This window comes from Opisthocomus hoazin, chromosome 3 (genome assembly GCF_030867145.1).
Source record: "Opisthocomus hoazin isolate bOpiHoa1 chromosome 3, bOpiHoa1.hap1, whole genome shotgun sequence".
NCBI lineage: Eukaryota > Metazoa > Chordata > Aves > Opisthocomiformes > Opisthocomidae > Opisthocomus > Opisthocomus hoazin.
This window is the reverse complement of record NC_134416.1, coordinates 104,736,585-104,755,586: the sequence shown is the minus strand read 5'-3', so window position 1 is coordinate 104,755,586 and position 19,002 is coordinate 104,736,585. Positions and strand designations below refer to the sequence as shown.

At 40.7% G+C, this 19,002-nt stretch overlaps 1 protein-coding gene across 1 annotated transcript in view; it reads right to left on the bottom strand.

Annotated features, from left to right (window-relative positions):
• Nucleotides 1-19,002, bottom strand: part of LOC104331198 (cadherin-6) — a 110,646-nt gene that overhangs the window by 42,836 nt on the left and 48,808 nt on the right. The window contains exon 2 of the mRNA XM_075417144.1: nt 12,196-12,552. Within this exon, the coding sequence (XP_075273259.1) occupies nt 12,196-12,423 (228 nt within the window). The 5' untranslated portion in view covers nt 12,424-12,552. The remainder of the gene's footprint in view (nt 1-12,195; nt 12,553-19,002) is intronic.

Here is a 19,002-nt window from a genome sequence, read left to right as displayed (position 1 = left end):
GAGGTATCTTAAGACTTAAGTTTTGTGGTAAAGTGAAAAGAAATATATGTACTTTCACTTCTACCTGGTGAGCTGTGGGGTTAAGAAAAATTAAGTGCCTAACTTACAACATCTTTCAATGGGAATACAAAGAGTCCCTAAAGGGATGTGTGCCTCCCTGAGATATCTCTCCCCTAAAGCTCCATTTTTAATGAGAATTGTGCATGCAATTCAAGAACACCTACTTTTGTTACAGCTTTTTTCCAATCAGAGCAAAATAGTTCCAATATCCCATACTTGTGTATCTAAAAGACAAGTATGTGCACTGGAAAAGGTATGTATAGCACAGTTAATGTACCTCCACTGTTTAAGCTTACTAATTAATGTATAAAGTATGTCCCCTTTTCCTTTTTGCAAGAAAAGGTACTCACTAAGCCAAAAGGCTCAGATATGTCTCATCTTTTAAAAATTACACAGGAAAAAAAATCATAGGAGTTTTTTTGTGTACCCAGCCATTTTATGGCAGAATGCTTTAGTAGGTTTGGTCTAAATATTTTTCAGTTAATTTGAAGCTCTCCAACTGACTATAATGGAACTTCTGTCCTGTACTGCATTACTCTATCAAAAAGGGAACTCACACAGTAGTACATGACAGCAGGTACTCTACTGAGATTAGGAGAGAATATTTTTTTCACAAAAGAGTACATTCAACAAACATGCAAGTCTATAATTAATAATTTGTTCTAATATATGTCCCTCAATCTTTACATTATGTAATGTGTATAGTTAGTGAAATCAGTTTAGTATTATATGCCCAGCTTTGATTGCCTTTGATTTCTCAGGGAATTTACCTAGAGGTAGTGGCTTACTCTCTATCAGTGGTCAGAATTATCTATGTCATCATTGAAAAAATTTTTATCTTTGGATTCATGAACTTTCAAAAATGTCTCAAAATTATATGGTAGGCAAATACAACACCTTAATTAAGGTATATGAACAAGTACATTTCTAACCTCTATTGTCCCACAGGGGGAGGGGAAAATATGTTTTTAAGATGAACTAGGAAAAAAACAAACCAAAAACAAAAAACCACAAAACAACAATAAAAAAACCACTTGGCCTAATATCGAGAAATGTTTTCACTGGGATATAGCTGAATAAAACATCAGGCTTCTTCAGCAAGTAACAGCTTCTGACTACTCCCTGATGGATGTGCTTGAAAGCAAATGCTCATCCTTTGCTTACTGACAAAGGTGACCCCTTGATATTCTGAGCACTTGATGCTGACAACCAAATCCTGAAATATGTGTATAAATTTTATAAGCTATATAAAAGTGTGTGTGGCAGGGAGGAAAGGAGGGGGATGGAGAAGGGAGGATGCAGACAAACACTAAAACAAATGAGAACCCACATTCAGATTTAAATGAAGACTTAACAAGAAGGAAATTAATTCATATCCACAGTTTAGCTGAGTCTTTAATCTATTTGCATGCCTGGATCATTTAGTTCTACAGTTCAGAAGTTGGAGAAAGGAAAAATAACTCCATGCTGTCATGTTATCAGAGAATCATAGAACTATAGAATGGTTTGGGCTGGAAGGGACGTTGAAGATCATCTAGTTCCCACCCCCCTGCCATGGACAAGGACACTTTTCCACTAGGCCAGGTTGCTCAAAGCTCCATCCAACCTGACCTTGAACAGTTCCAGAGATGGGGCATCCACAGCTTCTCCCGGCAACCTGTTCCTGTGCATCACCACCCTCATAGTAAAGAAAATGTTCCTCATCTTTGTTTCTAAACAGAAGTTTGTGTTGTGTAAACAGATAATTAGGGATTTTTGTGAGGTAACAGGTACAATCTAAAAGGTTGCACATTTACTTCTCAACAGGACCCTCTTGAGGAAGGCTGCTCAACTAGGAATATGTTTATGGGAAACTTTAGCCAAGGCTACCACTGAGTAGATTCTTCTTTCAAATGAGTATTCCTCAAAGTGCATTACTCGGGATGTGAACGGATAGCTCATGTGACTTGAATGTTGCAACAGAAGGGTGTAGGCAATGTCTGAAAAGTCATAGTCATTGGGGAAGGTTCTTAAATTCTGAAAACAGGGAAAGTCACACCTGTTCTAAAGAAGGGCAAGAAGAAGGATCTGACAATTAGAGACCGGCTAGCTAGACTTCAGTTCCAGGGAAGGTCATGAAGCAAAGCCACTGGGAAGATAAATCCAGGCACATGAAGAAAAAGAAGCTGATTTGGAACAACCAACATGGATTTAGTAGTGGAGAATCATGCTTAACTAACCTGATTGCCTTATGTGATGGCATGGATGGCACTGTGGACAAGTAGAGCACAGTGGATATTGCAGGACTTTAGCAAGGCCTTTGACACAGTCTCCCATAGTATCCTGACAGACAAATCAGTGAGATATGGACTAGATACATGTCCAATAAGATGGGTGGAAAATTGGCTGGATAGCCAAGCTCAGAGGGTTATGATCTGTGGTATGAAGTCTGACTGGTGGCTGACTACTAATGATGTTATTCAGGGGTTGATACTGTGGGTCAATCCTGCTTAATGTCTTTATTAATAAACTGAAATGACAGAATGCATTCTCAGCAGTTCTGAAAGTCATAAAAAAATGGAGGTTGCATAGGTGAAATGTTCTCAATACTGAGAAGGTAGAGCTTCTATCTGGAGGGACCTCAGCAGCCTGGTGAAATGGATTGATGGAAAACTCATGAAGTTCAGCACATGCAAATGTGAAGGCCTTCATCTGTGCTGGAATAATCCCTTGCAGCAGTACAGGCTGCATAGATCACAGTTTTGCAGCAAAGGATCTGGGCATTCTGGTAGACAAGAAGTTGAGCATGAATCAGCAGCGTGTGCTTGGCAAGAATAAACCCAACTGGTTTGTTTAAGCAAAGCATAGCCTGTTGATTGAGGGCACTGATCATTCTCCATTCAGAGTTTGTGAGAATACAGCTGGACTACTGCATCTAGATTTGTCCGACCTCTGTACAAGAAAGATATTTACATATTGCACATATTGCAGTGAATTTAAAGAAGAGTCACCAAGAGGGTTGGGGGCTGGAGCATGTGACGTATGAGGAGAGGAGAGAGAAATGGTTTTGTTTAGATTTAAGAAGAAAAAGCTTATTGTTGTTTACAGCTACCTAATGTGAAGGTGTAGAGAACGCAGAGCTAGTGAAGACAGTAATAGGATGGAAGGCAATAGACACAAGTTGCAATGAGGGAAATTTTGGTTAGATATTAGGAGAAAAAGAAGTAAAAGGAGAGCTGGTAAAGCACTGAGTGAAGTGCCCAGAGAAGCTGTGGAATCTCCATCCTTGAAGGTACACCAAACTTGCCTGGACACAGCCCTGAGCAGCCTGCTCTAATTGGACTGGTTTCAAGCAGGTTGGACCAGATAGCCTCTAGAGATTTCTTCCAACCTTAATCATTCTGTGATTCTGTCTGGCAGGAGTGATATCCAGTCCCAGACTTCAGGTGATAATTCAAGATCCAACATTTTCTGTCTAGAAATGAGGGCTCATTTTGACTGGAGAGCCTGAAATTCTTCTGGTGACAATATTTGTGCCCTATGCTATCCAAATTATATCATATCTAGCATTCGTGAAATAAAAGAATTCTTTCTGAAGCACATATAATTGGTGTGATCCAATCAGTCCAAATAATCTAAAAAGAATTTTTCATAAAATATTTTTTGTACATAAAATAATAGGCATTTGCATAAGGTGAGTTTGTCAGGGTGAATGATATAGATCTTGACAGGCTTTGTTACGTGGAAGCAGTATGAGGCTTAAGCTCACACTAGTTTGCAGTTACTACGAATATACGTGCAAGAGCTTTATGCACAGGGCATTAACTCTTGGCCTGCAACCCCCTTGGCAGATGTTCTTCCCTACATGTACAGGACACTCTGTGAGGAATTTTAGCTGTTGCAAGCAGCGCTAACTCTGCGTTAAGCCACTGACCTGAAATGTGTAAAACCACAGAAAGAGCATGGAGTGGAAAGAAACTACGAATGCTCTGACACCTCTGTTTGCATGCCCTTTAAATCCTCTGCCCTGATCAGCTTGATTGTAAGAGCTGCTAGGTAAAAGGCAGCATGCCATAGAGCCAAAGGTAGAGTTATACTGTTTAGTTTTGTTTTTTAGGGAGAACTTAACCTTCCATTAATGACCACATGATGCTAAACACATAAGTTATATAAATAACTCAATGTTGCCTTCCAACATGAAGACATAGTACAGGCAAAGCTGACAAACATGCGAAAGACGACTGAATGATCATTATGCGAATCTGTGCAGGACAGTAAAACCTTCTTTGCTCCAGTCAACATCTAATGATGAAATATCACTTGATGTTTTACAAAATGACAAATTAAGAAACAGTGCCAGACAGATGATATCCCTATGCAGCGAGGCCATTCCAGCTGAGCTCTTCTGGACCCCTGCTCTGTACAGCAGAGCATACGCAAGTTGGGGATAGAAGGGCTGCAGTCTTCTTTGGGTTATATGACTCCAGAACAAACAACTGTGAAAAGAAAACAGTGGGAAGGGTATTTCCAGCATAAGCATTTGCTGACTTGTTTTTCCCCTTCTCATTTAATGTGCATTTTTAACTTCTTGGTCAATCAATGTTTTATTTCTTTGCAACCTTTGTTGTTCTGAGTATTTTTGTGAAATTAGAAAAGAGAAAGGATTGGTAATTTTTTTTTCTCTTTTCCCTCCAGAGGTTGATTCTTCCCTTTCCTTCATCTGGCACTTCAGACTTTCACAATAACTACAAGCTTCACTGAACCCTGAAGTACTTGCAAGTGCATGCTGAGGTTTGTTTCACCCCATTAATGGTGAAAGCAAGCCACAGTCTGCATTAGCACATACGGATCAAGAGTGGCTATTCACATCACAACACGTTTTCAGTTTGTGTTTTGAAATTTTACACTGACTGGCCACAGATCTCAATCTGCTGCTGCCCCACTGTGAACCTGTGTTCACCGATGAGGGAAACAGCAGCAAAAGAAAAGGGAGTCACAGACAACACGAGTTTCATTTAATAAAGAGATGTCTCTAAGCTTTATGATTTAATATTTTTGGTGAGCCAACTGTAAACAACAAATGGTGGAATAACAATGGTTCTTTTTCTTGAGCCTGAAAGAGGGATACTTCTATTTTTGCTGTTGCTAGCCTGCAAGTTCTGTATTCATGGCATTGCAGCTTTATAGTGAGGACTTTATTGTGCTATACAGACAAATAAGAAAATGGTAGTCACAGCTCCAAAGACCAGCGATCTAAATCATGCAAAATAAATCATGAACTTCGCCTGCAGTCTCTCCCTGGGGAGAAAGATTAATGTGTTCAGTTATTTTTCTACAGCCAGAAGTCTAAGGGCACAGGATTTAAGAAGACATGCAGATAGCTGACCAGGATAGGACAGGATGATCTGTGGAAAGATGTGGCCCAAAATGTAAACACTGGTCATTAGCATATGGAAAACAAAATTGTTTAGCTTGAGGCACAAAAAATCAAAAATAAAAATTAACAGAGATATTGGTTTGAGGGTCCCAGAATTTGCTTGCTTCTCTAGATAGAATGGGAAGAAGGGGAGGAGGTTATGTACCGTTACAATGTAATTACCATCGTGTGCCGTAATGTAGGAAATGTGCTATGTTTGAAACAGATGGTTGTAAGGCTCTTATCTTGTGCAATATATTTGGGTACAAGGATGATGCCAAGTAGATTCACAATTATGATGATCGTAAACATTAACCATGCTGTATTTCCTGCCTTTTCATTTTCTGAATAACTAACTTGCCCATCCCACCCATTTCTCATTCTCTCCTTTCTTAGCCCTCATATGACGGTTTAAAATCTGCAAGCTGTTTCTGGATTGTCGTCCTGGGCCTCTTCTGGCATCTCAGCTGTCCCTCATTTCAGAGTTATCTCTATTCCACAGAGACTGAGAGGACAAAGAACTTCTATCAGCGCCAGTAAATCTTTCAAAGAGGAATCTAAGACAAGTGTGTGTATGGGTGTGCAATCCAATATAGGAACGAAGGGCAGTTGGGAAAGTCAAGTGCTGGAATATAAAATATGAATGATGGATGAGGAATAAAGGAAGTGCAGATGCGCCACGGCATTTGTTCTACCTTTTAAGAGAATGATGAGTATTCAGCCTATTGAAGCTGGAGGCAGGTGACCTAATCATTTAAATAGGGAAGGGAAAAAGGGCTTTTTTAATCTCAGTTGAGAAATTTGTGACTTTTAGCTGTACATGAGGTCATTCAATCTTCCTTTGTACCAGTTTCTTCATGTGTAAAAGGCTGGTCTCAATGCTTCTTTCACCACAGAGTTAAACATATCATTACAAATAACTAATACTGGTATATGTAAAGGACCCTGTGACTTTCCTGTCAGGAGCAAGAGCAGGAGTGCCATAAATGGCCCACAAAAGCCCTATGCCCTGCTAAGAGAGAAGTTCCTCTGCAAAGCAGACAGCCGTTAGTGCTCCCTGAGGACCACAGCACCCTCACACAGGTGGCATGCTGGAGGGACCCTAAATCTGGTGAGCTGCATAACTTCAGTCCTCCTTCTTCTGCATGGTAAAGGGTGTGGAGGTCCTCTGATAGGCACAGCGTAAAGTCAAATTTTGTGTGCATGTTTAGCTGTGACAGAAGACCGTGGAGGACTTCCTGGGGACAGGGGTCCAGCTCAGAGTCTTGTGTACGCTGTGGGCAGTGCTGCAATCCACAGAGCACCTCAGATTGACTGATGCACCCTAGGGATGTCTGAAAGCTGTCTTCAGTTTTGCTGTGAGCCACTTCAAGGCCAAGAATTGTTCAGGAGTGAGAGCTCATTCAGATACTTCAAGCCTGGCTCTTGGGCTGCTAGTTCTCCTGGAAGCAGGGTGCAGAATCTAGACCTGGAGAAAGGATATTCTGAGCATCAAAATAAACTGAAAACTGTTTTGAGTAGACTCCCTGAATAAACAGAATTTGCAAGTGGAACTTCTAATTTTAGGCCTCGCAAAGCTCACAAAGAGTTGCTGTGTTCAGATCAGGAAACTGAAAACATCAGGTGTATATCACACTGCAAGTTATAAGGTAAAGAAAACAAATACCAAGCAAATGTTTGCCAATGGAACTGCATAAAGGATGTTAAAAGTGCAGATGGGAAGAGTCATTTTAGTCTGAGTTTTCACTTCTTGCTTTTTTGCACGAACAAAAGTTTTCATGGTAAGTGCAGAACGCTAGTGTACTAAAGGCCAGAGAGAAAGTGAAGATTTCTCTTGCTAGTTATCATGTCATCCAATGAAGATATGATACCTTTTAACCATTGCAGTAATGTGACCTATTACTGCCTCAAATGATGAAAATGCATGGACTGTGTTACAAGACGGTATTTTTCCTTGTTTAAATAGCCTCTTGTGTATGCTTACAGCCAGATATTTTTGTCTCAGTATGTGTCTTAGTCCCACCACTTGTAAAGGTTTGGAGAGATTCTACCTTTTGTTTGGTTTGCTTCTGGTGAAAAACACTGCAAGGGATGGTTCTGCTTGCCTTCAGAATAGCTGTAGCCAGAAGCAAAATCAGGCAAAGAAAGAAAAACAGTACTGAAACTATATTGTGATACGATTTAGTTCATCCCCTCCTCCTCCAAAGCAGGATCAATGCTACCTTAAACCATTCCTGACAGAGGGGAATTTATCTTTCCCAGTGGTTCAACACAAAACAAACAGATTCTGGTTTTGCCTAGAGTAATGCAGTATCCTTTTTGCTTTGCCAAGCCACAGAGCAGCAGGACTTCATCTTCCTTCAAAAATGGAGTTGTCAGCAGAAGATGATTGTTTATGATGGGTTGTACAGGTACTAACATCAGATAGCTTCCAGGTGAGCATACTGCTTGGACTATAAGAACATCAATAAGATACAGCAAAAATTAAAAGTATGTCTGGAAGTTTCCCTTCAGTGCCAGGCAGACAGAGTGTGACAAAACTGTTTCACAGTTGTGCCTCTTGTTGTCAGGATAGCAAGTTGTTCCTCTCCACTGCAGACTTCCAGAAGATGTTTCTGGTTCAGTGAGTAAGATCTAAGCCTTGTTCAGATCTTTCTTTAGTCTAAAGCAAAGAGGCATCCTATTCCTTTACACAACAAAGATTTGCAGGTTTGTGCTCTAACGAGACCACTCAATGATGGATGCCAGTACATGGATTTAATGCAGCCAATGGGACAGCCATGCAAAGCCATCAAGTGCATACAAATGGTAACTACACCTTTGAGTATAATCTGGTAAGAGGGCAGATTTTTTTCACTCTTTTGCCCAGGAATATCTGAAGACCTCTAGGGAATGTGGCATATACTTCTATACACAGCTGCACTACCACTTCATCATTTACCTGTCATTTAGAGATGCATTCATCCCAGCCCTTTAAAATTGTACTAAGCAGCCACAGGTACAACTATATCTCTTTTAAAACCCAACTCTAATGTTGAGGATTTTGGCTAGGTAGTAGTACTGGGCACGTCTCTACTTCGATGCTCATGTAATCCTTTTATTTTATTTTGGGACCAAGTCCCTGCCAAGTGCCATGATTTCTGAACCAGAAGAAAAGATATCTTCAGGTTAAAATGTCACTGTGCCCATCAGTCACACTTCAATGAATAGCAGTAGCTTACAAGTTATTCTTCAGTGGAAAGAATAATTCCAGCCTAGAACTTTTCTGCAAGTTCCTTATATTATTACGTCTGAGACTAATCAAGACTGGAGGTGTGAATTTCTACTCTTTTTAAAAGGTTTGATTTCGTGAATATACAGGAATGAAGTTCAGGAATACAAGAACTGGATGATAATAAAATGGTGGATCTGATTTCAGAACCACAGCATACAATCAACTTGTATGGATAACACGGGGAGCTTCTTGTTGGCAGCTACATACTGTTGTCCAGCCTGATACAGCAGCACATTTGGGCTGACAGTGTGTAGCATACAAAACCGGGGAGCACTTTTTAATAGCTGACAGTACCCATGGATAAAAAAAAGGGCTAGTTTGTTTTGTATGTGCTTAGGCAATTATGTCCTAAAGGATGGAAAGCATTTTGGTTCATTGGATATAGGGTATACAGGGTATGGAGCACAGCAGTGCTCTGGCCCATGACTCGGATGATGCTTCGGCGTTGTCTTCAGTACTGCCTTGACTTCTGTCATCACAGGCATTACGCTTCTTTTTTATTATCTCAAACCTGAATGCAGTTCCCTTCACTTTTCTTTCCCTTCTCTCTAAAACTGTTATGATATAAATGTGTTTTTTGTAGTATAAACAGTTACAGGATTTTACAACTGTAATTTGGGCAGTTTATAGCAATAATGCTGTTAGTTAGAATCTTTCACAGCAGACTTCTTGTATCTCTAATATTAATGTAGATGTTTGAATTAAACAGATGCTAACAAATGAAAAGACAGAAATAAAATCAGCCCAATTGTTCTGGTTCTGGTTAAAGCAGAACCGATTCTCTTTTAGTGCTTTTTCCTTACAGCTAAATTCTTCTAAGTAACTGCATTTTTCTGAAGCTGGCTGCAAATTTTAGACACTGTCCGCTCCAAAGCTGAGAACACCTAATGTTTATAGTTTTACTGAGCTAACAGTAGGAAGGGAATGCAGAAAAAGGCCCAGGTCTATAATTATTACTATAGCAGCTAAGGTAACTTATATGGAATTTCTTTTTTATAATTATGATGTTAATGCCCACCAGCTTTAGCCACTAAACACAAAAAAACCCAGAAGATCCATGTCTGACTGCTTATACAGTAAGACATAAGCACAATTCCCCCTCACATACATATATTGCTATTGTTTTAAAAGATTTTCCTGTTCACTTTTCTTTGTGATCTAAGAGAATAAAAAGGCTATAACCAAATATTCTTATCATTTCTGGTTCATGTTTAAGGTAAAATATAGTCCTCTGACAAAAAAAAAGAAAGCTTCATAAACATGTTCATTATTCTCATTTGCCCACACCAATCAAGTTTAATTGCTCAGTTAAATTGCCTGGTTACCTCAATTTGGAGACATTCAGCTGTTTCTATCATTTATCTTCACACCAATACTCAACTTTCTCTAATAATAAACGGCTGCTCTTCCGTGCCTCATGGCTAATTGTTCAATTACAAGGGTGTGAGCAGTTCTGGCATTTGAAAGGCGTGTGAAAGGCCACTTGTGAACAGCCCAGGGACACAGAATCAATGACATTTATACATTATGTGTCATTTCTATGCTTTGTAATAGTAAGTGTATTAAAGCACCAATCGGCAGAAGAACAACTTTTAAAAATAACGTCCACATTTTTTTCTCTCTCAATGACTCCAGTTCAAACTTTCTTCACTTTTTGGTCCAACTGGACCATTTTTTAACTGCCTCTCAGCATACTCATCCTGAAGGAATATTCACACCCCCCTCAGTCACTCTGAAGCCAATAGCTTTTGCTCAAATTCTGCATCGGAGACAGTGGGGGACTTCGGGCTGAGCAAGTTTAATATCAAAATCCACAGTGAAAATGACAGGCTGTAGGACTCATCTCAGCATCACATGATTTATCTTTGGAGAAAGAGATCCCCATTACCCTGACACACACAGCCCTGCCCCAGAGACTGAGAAACAGGAGAGAGTGTGGAGGACTGCTGTCTTTTGTTTTCTTTTTTTTTTTTACTCCATATTTCTTATCTGTAGTTTTTTTGTCCTTCACTGTCTCATCTTCTGTTTTTACTTGTACTCTCTTTAGGTAATCTTTTTCTCCTGACTCTTCTCCTCTGCCCCCATTTGGTGTCCCTTTCCTCTCCTCTATCTTGATTTCTGTTTGGGAAGTTTCCTCTCCATCCACATCTGTCTTTCTAGTTCTTCCCTCTTACCCTCTTCTGGCTTTTTTTCTTGCCCTCTTATCTTCCCTCTCTAATTCTCCTCTCTGAGGACTCTCTGCCTTTGGCTTTTTCCTGTAGATTGGACTCAATGGTACCCTTTGTGAATGTTGATTATCCTGGTTGGAGCTCTATGAGTATTACACCAGCTGAGTAGCTCTTCATTTGAAACATGCCTTGCAGCCATTTAGCAGGAAAGGAGTGTCGCATCCAACTTTGACTGACAGCTGATTGGCAGGCAAGAAAAGCAGCCACCATCTCTCATGGGAATGCTCAGAAGCTTACAGCAGGAGACAAAATGTCAAACCGTTGTGATCTGCAGCCTTTGCTAAGCAGCTTGAGGGATCAAACTAGATCAGACACAATCCTGGTTTTGTTTGGAAAACTAAGCTGTATTGTTTCTATTTTGAATGTCATCATCAATAGCATAATTTCTGCATTCTGCAAGAGAAACTGCTATAGAATATGGCACCTTGGGCAGTGTAGACTGTCTTTAGACTTACCACAGGTGCATTAGCTCTACAATTCACATAAAGGTTGTTATCTACATGGGGCTATGCTGCTCAGGTAGGTGGATATTCTCAGAGTTAAAATGTGATTTTTTTTTTTTATTATTATTACAGACCCTTTTCTAATGGTAAGCATGCTTTGAGCTTAGAAATTTTCAGCTGCCTGTTGCTTCTTAGTGTACAGTGTGCTTCGATTCTTTGTGATAGCATGGCTTGTGGTATTATGGTCATGTCACAGAGTCCTCAGTGGCAGCACAAAACCTCATCAGAAAATGTCTGCAGCATTGTTGTGTGCAGTGGGGAATAAAAAGGGAAATGGTTGCCTTTTGCTGGGTAGAAAGAATCCTCACCAAAATACGGGTTCTGTGAATCTTAAATATCTTGGACCAAAACCTCTTCTATTTTATACAGTTAGAATCTAACAAAATTAATGACCATGAAGGAAAATGCAGATTACACTTTAAACCTAAATATCTGGCCTAGACAGCCCTATAATTAAGCTGCATTATTTCCAGACAAAAATAAAAGGGAAAATATTTAATGTAATTGTGCATGATCAGCCATGGAACTTGCTGGTTAAAGAAGGAACTTCCTATTGTTGAGTACAATTTGAAGCAGAAGGGTACTAACCTTCCCGCTGAATTACTCCTCAGCGGAAGCCGGACAGACGAGAAGGTGAACTAAAAGTTGTAGCAAGCATTGCTCTTACCTACTTGCTATTGCTGGCTTTGTAGTGCTTCTAAAATCAAAACATAGATGCATATGAAACAACCTTACCTTGCCGACATATTGGTAGTCAGTTCCTGTGTATTCCTCCAATAAGAAGAACTGATTCCACATCCAGCTCCTTTTGGAACGATGGAGGTCTCGCCTGCTGTTTCCAGACAATACCAAAACCTTTTCCTTTTCTGGAAAGCCACTAGTCCTTTTGGATAACGGAGTTAAGAAACTTTGGTGGGGCTGACCAGCCCAAAACAGCAGCCAGAAGCAATGGTAAGTTCTCATCACGGCAACACGAGAAGGTCTAAATAATGAATTTTTTTTCTTGTCCTCAGACTAAGCTACTTTACTGCATTGAATCCAACTTCATGCTGTCTTCCTTCTTTAATTAGTCTTTGCAGTCTCAAAGGATCTCTAAAAAGGAAAATAACATCTTTTAAAGCATTTTCAAGGATATTTAACATTCATCACAACAGCAAATAAGTCCAAAAAGCAGAAGAGTAATAGTGATTGTCGAAAAGCTGGGCTGGTTCTGCTTCAAAACGTTGCAAGTGGTCCTTCAAGTAATCTGAGTGAATCTATATTGAGTAGGAGGAAGGAGTGCTGATGTTTGGGTTTGTGGTTTTTTTTTTTCCCCTTTAACTCCATTTACTTCCATTCACCAGCTGAGGCAAACCAGGCTTTTCTCTTTTTACTGCCTGGACTTTGGGATGTAACTGATTAGTTTCTGACTGGGGTTCTTGATGAGGTTACCTTATTACAGCGAATAAGGGCTAGCAAGTGTGCACACCATCTTCCCAGGAGGCATTCTGTTGCTATAGTTATGGGCTGAAGAGCTTGGACTTGGATAACTCCAGGATTTTTCCCTCACATTTAAGGAGTTTTCCCTTTGACTTTATTTAGGAAGGGTCAGGTAAACAAGTTAGTGAAATCAATGTGCGTATTTTTCAATATCCCCCTCTTACTAGACCTGTTTGAAACCACGTAGGAAGTGGACATTACTGTCTCTTCAGTTACCTCCTGCCAGAGTTTTGTACTGAGTTCTTGACTTTTAAATACACAGTTATATACATAAATGCTTTCATTAATAACTTCTACAAATAAAAAAATTTGTCCAGTTCTTCTCTGCCCGTGAGTTTGTACTAGCTACTTCTTACTACTATTGTTAATACTAAGTATCTGTGCACCTACAAAGTAATTAAGGAAATAATCCTTATCTCTGAAGATGGCATGATTTTCATCACGACAGAAGTTATATTATTATACTATAGAACTTATACTGTTATACTATAGAAGTACCATTGTGTAGTGTGGACAGATCTTCTGTTTTTAAGAAAGTTGAAAGATTCTATTCAGGAAAAAGAAATGATACTACATGTCTCAGGTAATCAGTCATGCAAAATGCCTAATGAACAGCTCTGGAACATTTTATGATCTGAAGATATCAGAATTACTTAACAGAAACATTCCACAGTATATATTTTTCACAGACACTTTGTTAAGTTTTTAGTCCAAACAGATCCATAGTCTTAGAGAAGGATAATTTGATTAATTTTCATTTGGTTTCACACAGCTGCTCTTTGGAAAAGTTATTTTTTTCAATATCCTGATCAAAACACCACAAATCATTCTGAACCACCTCAAAATTCAACACAGCAGCTCTCAATATTTGTAAATAAAGATTGTGGAATGACTGTCTGACTATACCAAATTCAAAAGAGAATTTTTTGTTTGTTTTATTTTGTAAGTATTTCACACAACACTACTTGGATCGTACTCTATATCAAAGGCCATTTTTTTCCATATATTATGTGTGCTTGTTTTTTAAGGTGTAAATCAGGCAGAATTTAGCCTTTACACTAGGCTAGGAGCTACACTGATGGACTTAAAGCCTCAGGTTGACTATTCTTCTGGTTGTCATTGCTCTTAGTAATAAACTGTATAAAATAACCTCAAGACTCTTATAGTTCCTGTTAGCAAATCATTTTCAATAAAGAAATACCACTTAGCTTTTAGATGGATAGTAGGTAATGGAACAGGGCTGTTCAAACAATATTGTTTTACTGCTTCACAAGGTAAAAAGGTAACTTCGGGGTGAGAAGGAGTCAGTTTTTCAGCATTTAGAGGAAGAATGGAAAAGGTACAATTAATTACGAAGCACTGTAGTTTCCTCCGGAGAAGAGTAAAGGTTTGTAGTTAGCTCTCATCAGTGCCAGATAACCTTCTGTAGGTAAAACAAACTTTGTCCTGCAGATCAGGGGAGCTGTGTTCACATAAGGCTTTCAGAGTTGTGAGACAGATACACAGGTGTATATGTACTCACATGCGTGTAAACACGCACACAGACACACACAGAGATACACCTGCTAGAAGAGCAAGAACAGACCCGCTGCCCACCGTGAGAAGACCTTCACAGAGGAGGAGCAGAAAAAGCCAGTGTGACTAAGCTTTAGGATGTGTTCTACAATTGCCCTCAGAATGATTCATGGTGCGCTGGTAAATAAATGTGTGGGTTCCTGGAGGAGTACACCAGCGACAGGACAAGGAGCAATGGGCACAAACTGAAGCAGAGGAAGTTCCGTCTGAACATGAGGAAGAACTTCTTCCCTCTGAGGGTGACGGAGCCCTGGCACAGGCTGCCCAGGGAGGCTGTGGAGTCTCCTTCTCTGGAGATATTCAAGACCCTCCTGGACGCGGTGCTGTGCAGCCTGCTGTGGGTGACCCTGCTTCGGCAGGGGGTTGGACTGGGTGACCCACAGAGGTCCCTGCCAACCCCATGCATTCTGTGATTCTGTGATACACAGGAAGATTCAGGCACTGGGCTAGGGAAAGCTGAGGTGGCTTTAACTGTCTTTAGTTTTTATAGTCTCTCATATTCTCCTCCTGTACCCTTCCGACCCGCGTAGGGTCTTGTTCTTTATGGTTCTGCCAAGATCCACTCCCCTAACCCACGTCTCTGAGTGGAGTCTGTTCCGGTGGACATCTTCCCTGATGTGATATAAAAGAGGAGATTATGTCTCATACAGTACTTTGAGTTCCATTTTGTTGCCAGGTTGCTTTGCGGGGAGGCTGGGGCCTGCCCAGGTGAGTTAATTGCTGCCCTGGGCAGCGGCATCCCGGGCGAGCTGCCATGTAACTGCGCGCCCGTAGCCATCGGTGCTCGGGGCGGAGATGCCAAGAGAGATGCTAAGTGAGATGGTAGCTCTGGCTGCGCGCACGTGGCTCGCCTTGTCGGGGAGGCAGGGTCTGACGTAGGGTCTGTGATTGCAGCACAGAGCAAGCCTATCATTTTGCTGTTAGTGAAGTCTGCACGGATTGCCGAGGCGTGAGGGAGTGAAAATCATCACTTGACAGGCTCCCCTGGTGCTTGTCTCGTTACCCCTATGGCTAAATCCCATGGTGGGACTCCATACCTCTGCTTCTCCACATAACATTTCCTGAGCAGTGCTGCCTGGAGCAGCGTTACCTGGACAGGATTTGTGCCAGCCTTTTAAAGGATTAGTCCTTCAAATCCCAATTGCCAGGAAACAATTATTCCTGCAGGGGAATTTTCAGCACTTGAAGTCAGCTATATTTCACAGCTCTGATGTCATGGGAGAGGTTTTATAGTGGGTCATGCTGAAATATAGCTCACGAGAATGATATCATAGCTGTGAAATACAGCCTTTTACCCTTCTCTGCGGAGATGTGTCCAAAAGGCTGAAATAAGGGCATGATCCTGTAACGTCCTTCTTGACTGGGTAGTCTTGGTGACGCAGCAGAGCAGCTAAGCCCCAGCAGTTTCCCTGTGAGTGGCAAGGAAGGAGACACACCTTTACAGACCTCGGCTTAAGTGTGCAGCTGGGGTAAGTACCAATCAAAGTCCAGGATGTCTTTGCCCTATAGGTGCTGACAGCTGTTTTATGGGTCATAGTAAGAAATTCGTCTGAGAGAATAAAAAGGACAGGAGTGCTATTCTCTGAGCTGTGCCTTTAGTAAAGAGTGAGCTCCTGCGGCTCTTTAATGGCCTTCTGTGCTCCAGTCCCAATTTCTCATGCTCCAGAGCTCTCTGCAATGTAGTAGTTTTTCTCATGCAATCTCCTTTCTTTATTTTGAAAACAAGTTGTTCAACAGGGATATTTTATTTTCTTTAAACGGAGAAGTGCAAATATAATTGGTGGGACCTTGGGGTGGGTGCTAAAATTTCTTTGTTTTCTTCACGTTGCACAAAGACAGGCAACAAGACAAAAGGGGGGCTTTAAATATGGCATTTGTCTCAACCATCAGCTGGTCAGCTGGTTGGAGACCTCACTCTGCTAATCAACTGCCACAAGTGAAACATGATTTTACTGTATAACAGCCTCAGACAGCTGGCTTAGCTCTGTCAGCTCAAATGTATAGCAAACCTGGGCTTTTTAAGGGAGAAGAAGGAATCTGCATACCCAAGCTTAAAAAAAAATCCCAGTCTAACTTTAGGTATGATGATTGTTAACATAAAAGCAATGTCACTTGCAGTCACAGAACTGTCTTCGGTGTGACAAGTCGCAGATTTAAAGTTTTTGTTCATACCTCTTTGAAGGATCAAAACCTCAGACAATTGCTTAATCACTCTAAATATCAACTTACTTCAAAATTATTTCCCCTAGGTGATGATATTCATAGTCAACCTTTCTATTCACCCTCTCCCCCAGCATCTCGTTAATGTAGGTAATGTCTTAATGCCATCAACGTGAGAATTCAGTGCAAATTTATGCTCTTCCAGAGAAAAACTTAATTATTTCAACTACAAAGCCAAGAGGAAATGCTTCCATTGGAATCACTCCTACGAATCAGGGAGCTCTGCCTTGGAGATGCCTTTCTGGCACAATGACAGGTATAGGGGTGCAGGTTCTTGACAAAAGGAACCCAAAAGAGGTTCCACCTCTGCTCCCACTCAGCACTGGGAGTTGTGCTGCTCTTCCCAGTTGGTGGTTAAATAAACCAGACTAGCAAAGAGCCTTCCCATGAGAGGCATCAGCAAGGAGAGGGAAAACATTTTTTCTTCACTTCTTTCTGTTCCGCCCCATAGTACTCTGTTCTCGATAGACTCTCAAAGGAATATGCTATATAAAGTGTCCTAGACTCTGGACTTGAGCATAATTTCTTTTCATATCTCATGCATTCAGTTATGTTTCTGTAGGTATTTATACATCGCAGATGTATATGCCAACAACCATCAAGTGTCTCTAAAATTTCTGATATAACCTTTATTCAAACAGAAGTGCCAGTATAATAGATCTTTTATTCCCTAGTCATCTAGGTACTATTTCATTGTTTGAGGGTTGGGTGCAAAGCTTCACGCATTAGGATTAAGGTCCATTAGTACAGTGGCATGAACATTAATTGTATTTTCAAGAATCGGTAATGTACTGTTATTCTCACACTGAGACTGAATAACGAGGTAAACGTTAATAGATTTTGTAGCATAGTAACTTAGGAAACTGAGCATGGAAAATGCTACTGATATACCCTGGGTGAGTGTAATATGGATCTGAAAATTCAGCTAACAGGAATAGTTAGTTTTAGGTTTTGGGGTTTTTTTTTCATTTTTGTGACACAAACTGCATCCATACTCATGGAGTTTGCTTAGGTTCTTGGGGAAAAATGCCCAAAGGCAGAGAAGAGACCCTGCTCTGTCATTCTAGCAGATTACACTATCAATGCACCAGTGTATGTGCCTCTACTGCCCCAAATCGTGTCTGATTTATGGTTGTTGGTGGAAAGATGCAGACTAGTCCCTGGCTTCGTCAACAGCCACAGTATACAAAGTGTCTACCACTGCCTTTGAAAGAAAAGGAGGGTTCTGCCCTGGAAGCTTTAATTTACATTTCATTTTGGAGCAGATGTGAATATGAAATAAAAGTATTCTGATATCACATATTCTAGATGCTTATCCAGCCAGCACCAATTGAGCTTACCAGGCAAACTGATCCTACTTAAATCCCAAATAATTCTACAGAGCAAACCGCCAGCCACAGTACCTGGACCACAGGCTTCAACTTCACAGTTTCCCTGCGCAGGAGAGCCAGTTGCTGGCTCCCTACCAAGACCACGCAGTGAGAAATACTCTCCACACTTGCACAGTCCTGCTGGAAGGACCTTCCCCTGCCTCAGACATCAGGTGCAAGTGTTTAACCCATCAAGCCTGAGAGAGAAGAAGAAATCAACACTTCTTTGTCAAAGCCTGAGGAATGAAAGGTGGGGAAAGTATTGATGGGGGAGGAGGATAATGGCCAAATAGTGAGTCCTGGGTTTGTTGTGTAAGATGTGACAGTCTATGGTATGGAATAAGGCAGCTAGGTAAGGGCCTGGTGATTATTCACCTGGGTTTTACCTTGTTGCAAAGCCATGTCAAAGAAGTAATGTCCACGTCCCTAAGAGAACTTAAATGACCCTGAGGCACCAGGACTCTAGGCTGTTGTTGGGGCTGTCCTCACAAATGTGAAGTATGTTGTTTTACTACCCCACAGGCAAGACTGCAACGAAAGGATTAAGGCTGTAAGGAAAATGTGCAGAAAAATTACTGTCTCATCATGGTGGGGGGGAGGTTAAAGTAGCAAGAGCTGCACAAAGAAAAAACAGTATTCCAGCTAACTTCAAAAAAAAGAGGCTTCCAAATTTATCGTATTCACTTCTTTCCTGTGTCACATCCATGTAATTTAAGATATCATATTGACACCTTTTCATATATAGCAAAGAATTCCTTGCTAGATATTTTCAGTAATAGCTAAATTTCATGTGCTCACAAACTGTAACACTGCAGACTTGTCCATAATTGACTTGGACTTAAAAAGCACTTGAGTTTGAGCTTACTTTACAATTATGTTTCTCTTATGACCAGTCAGA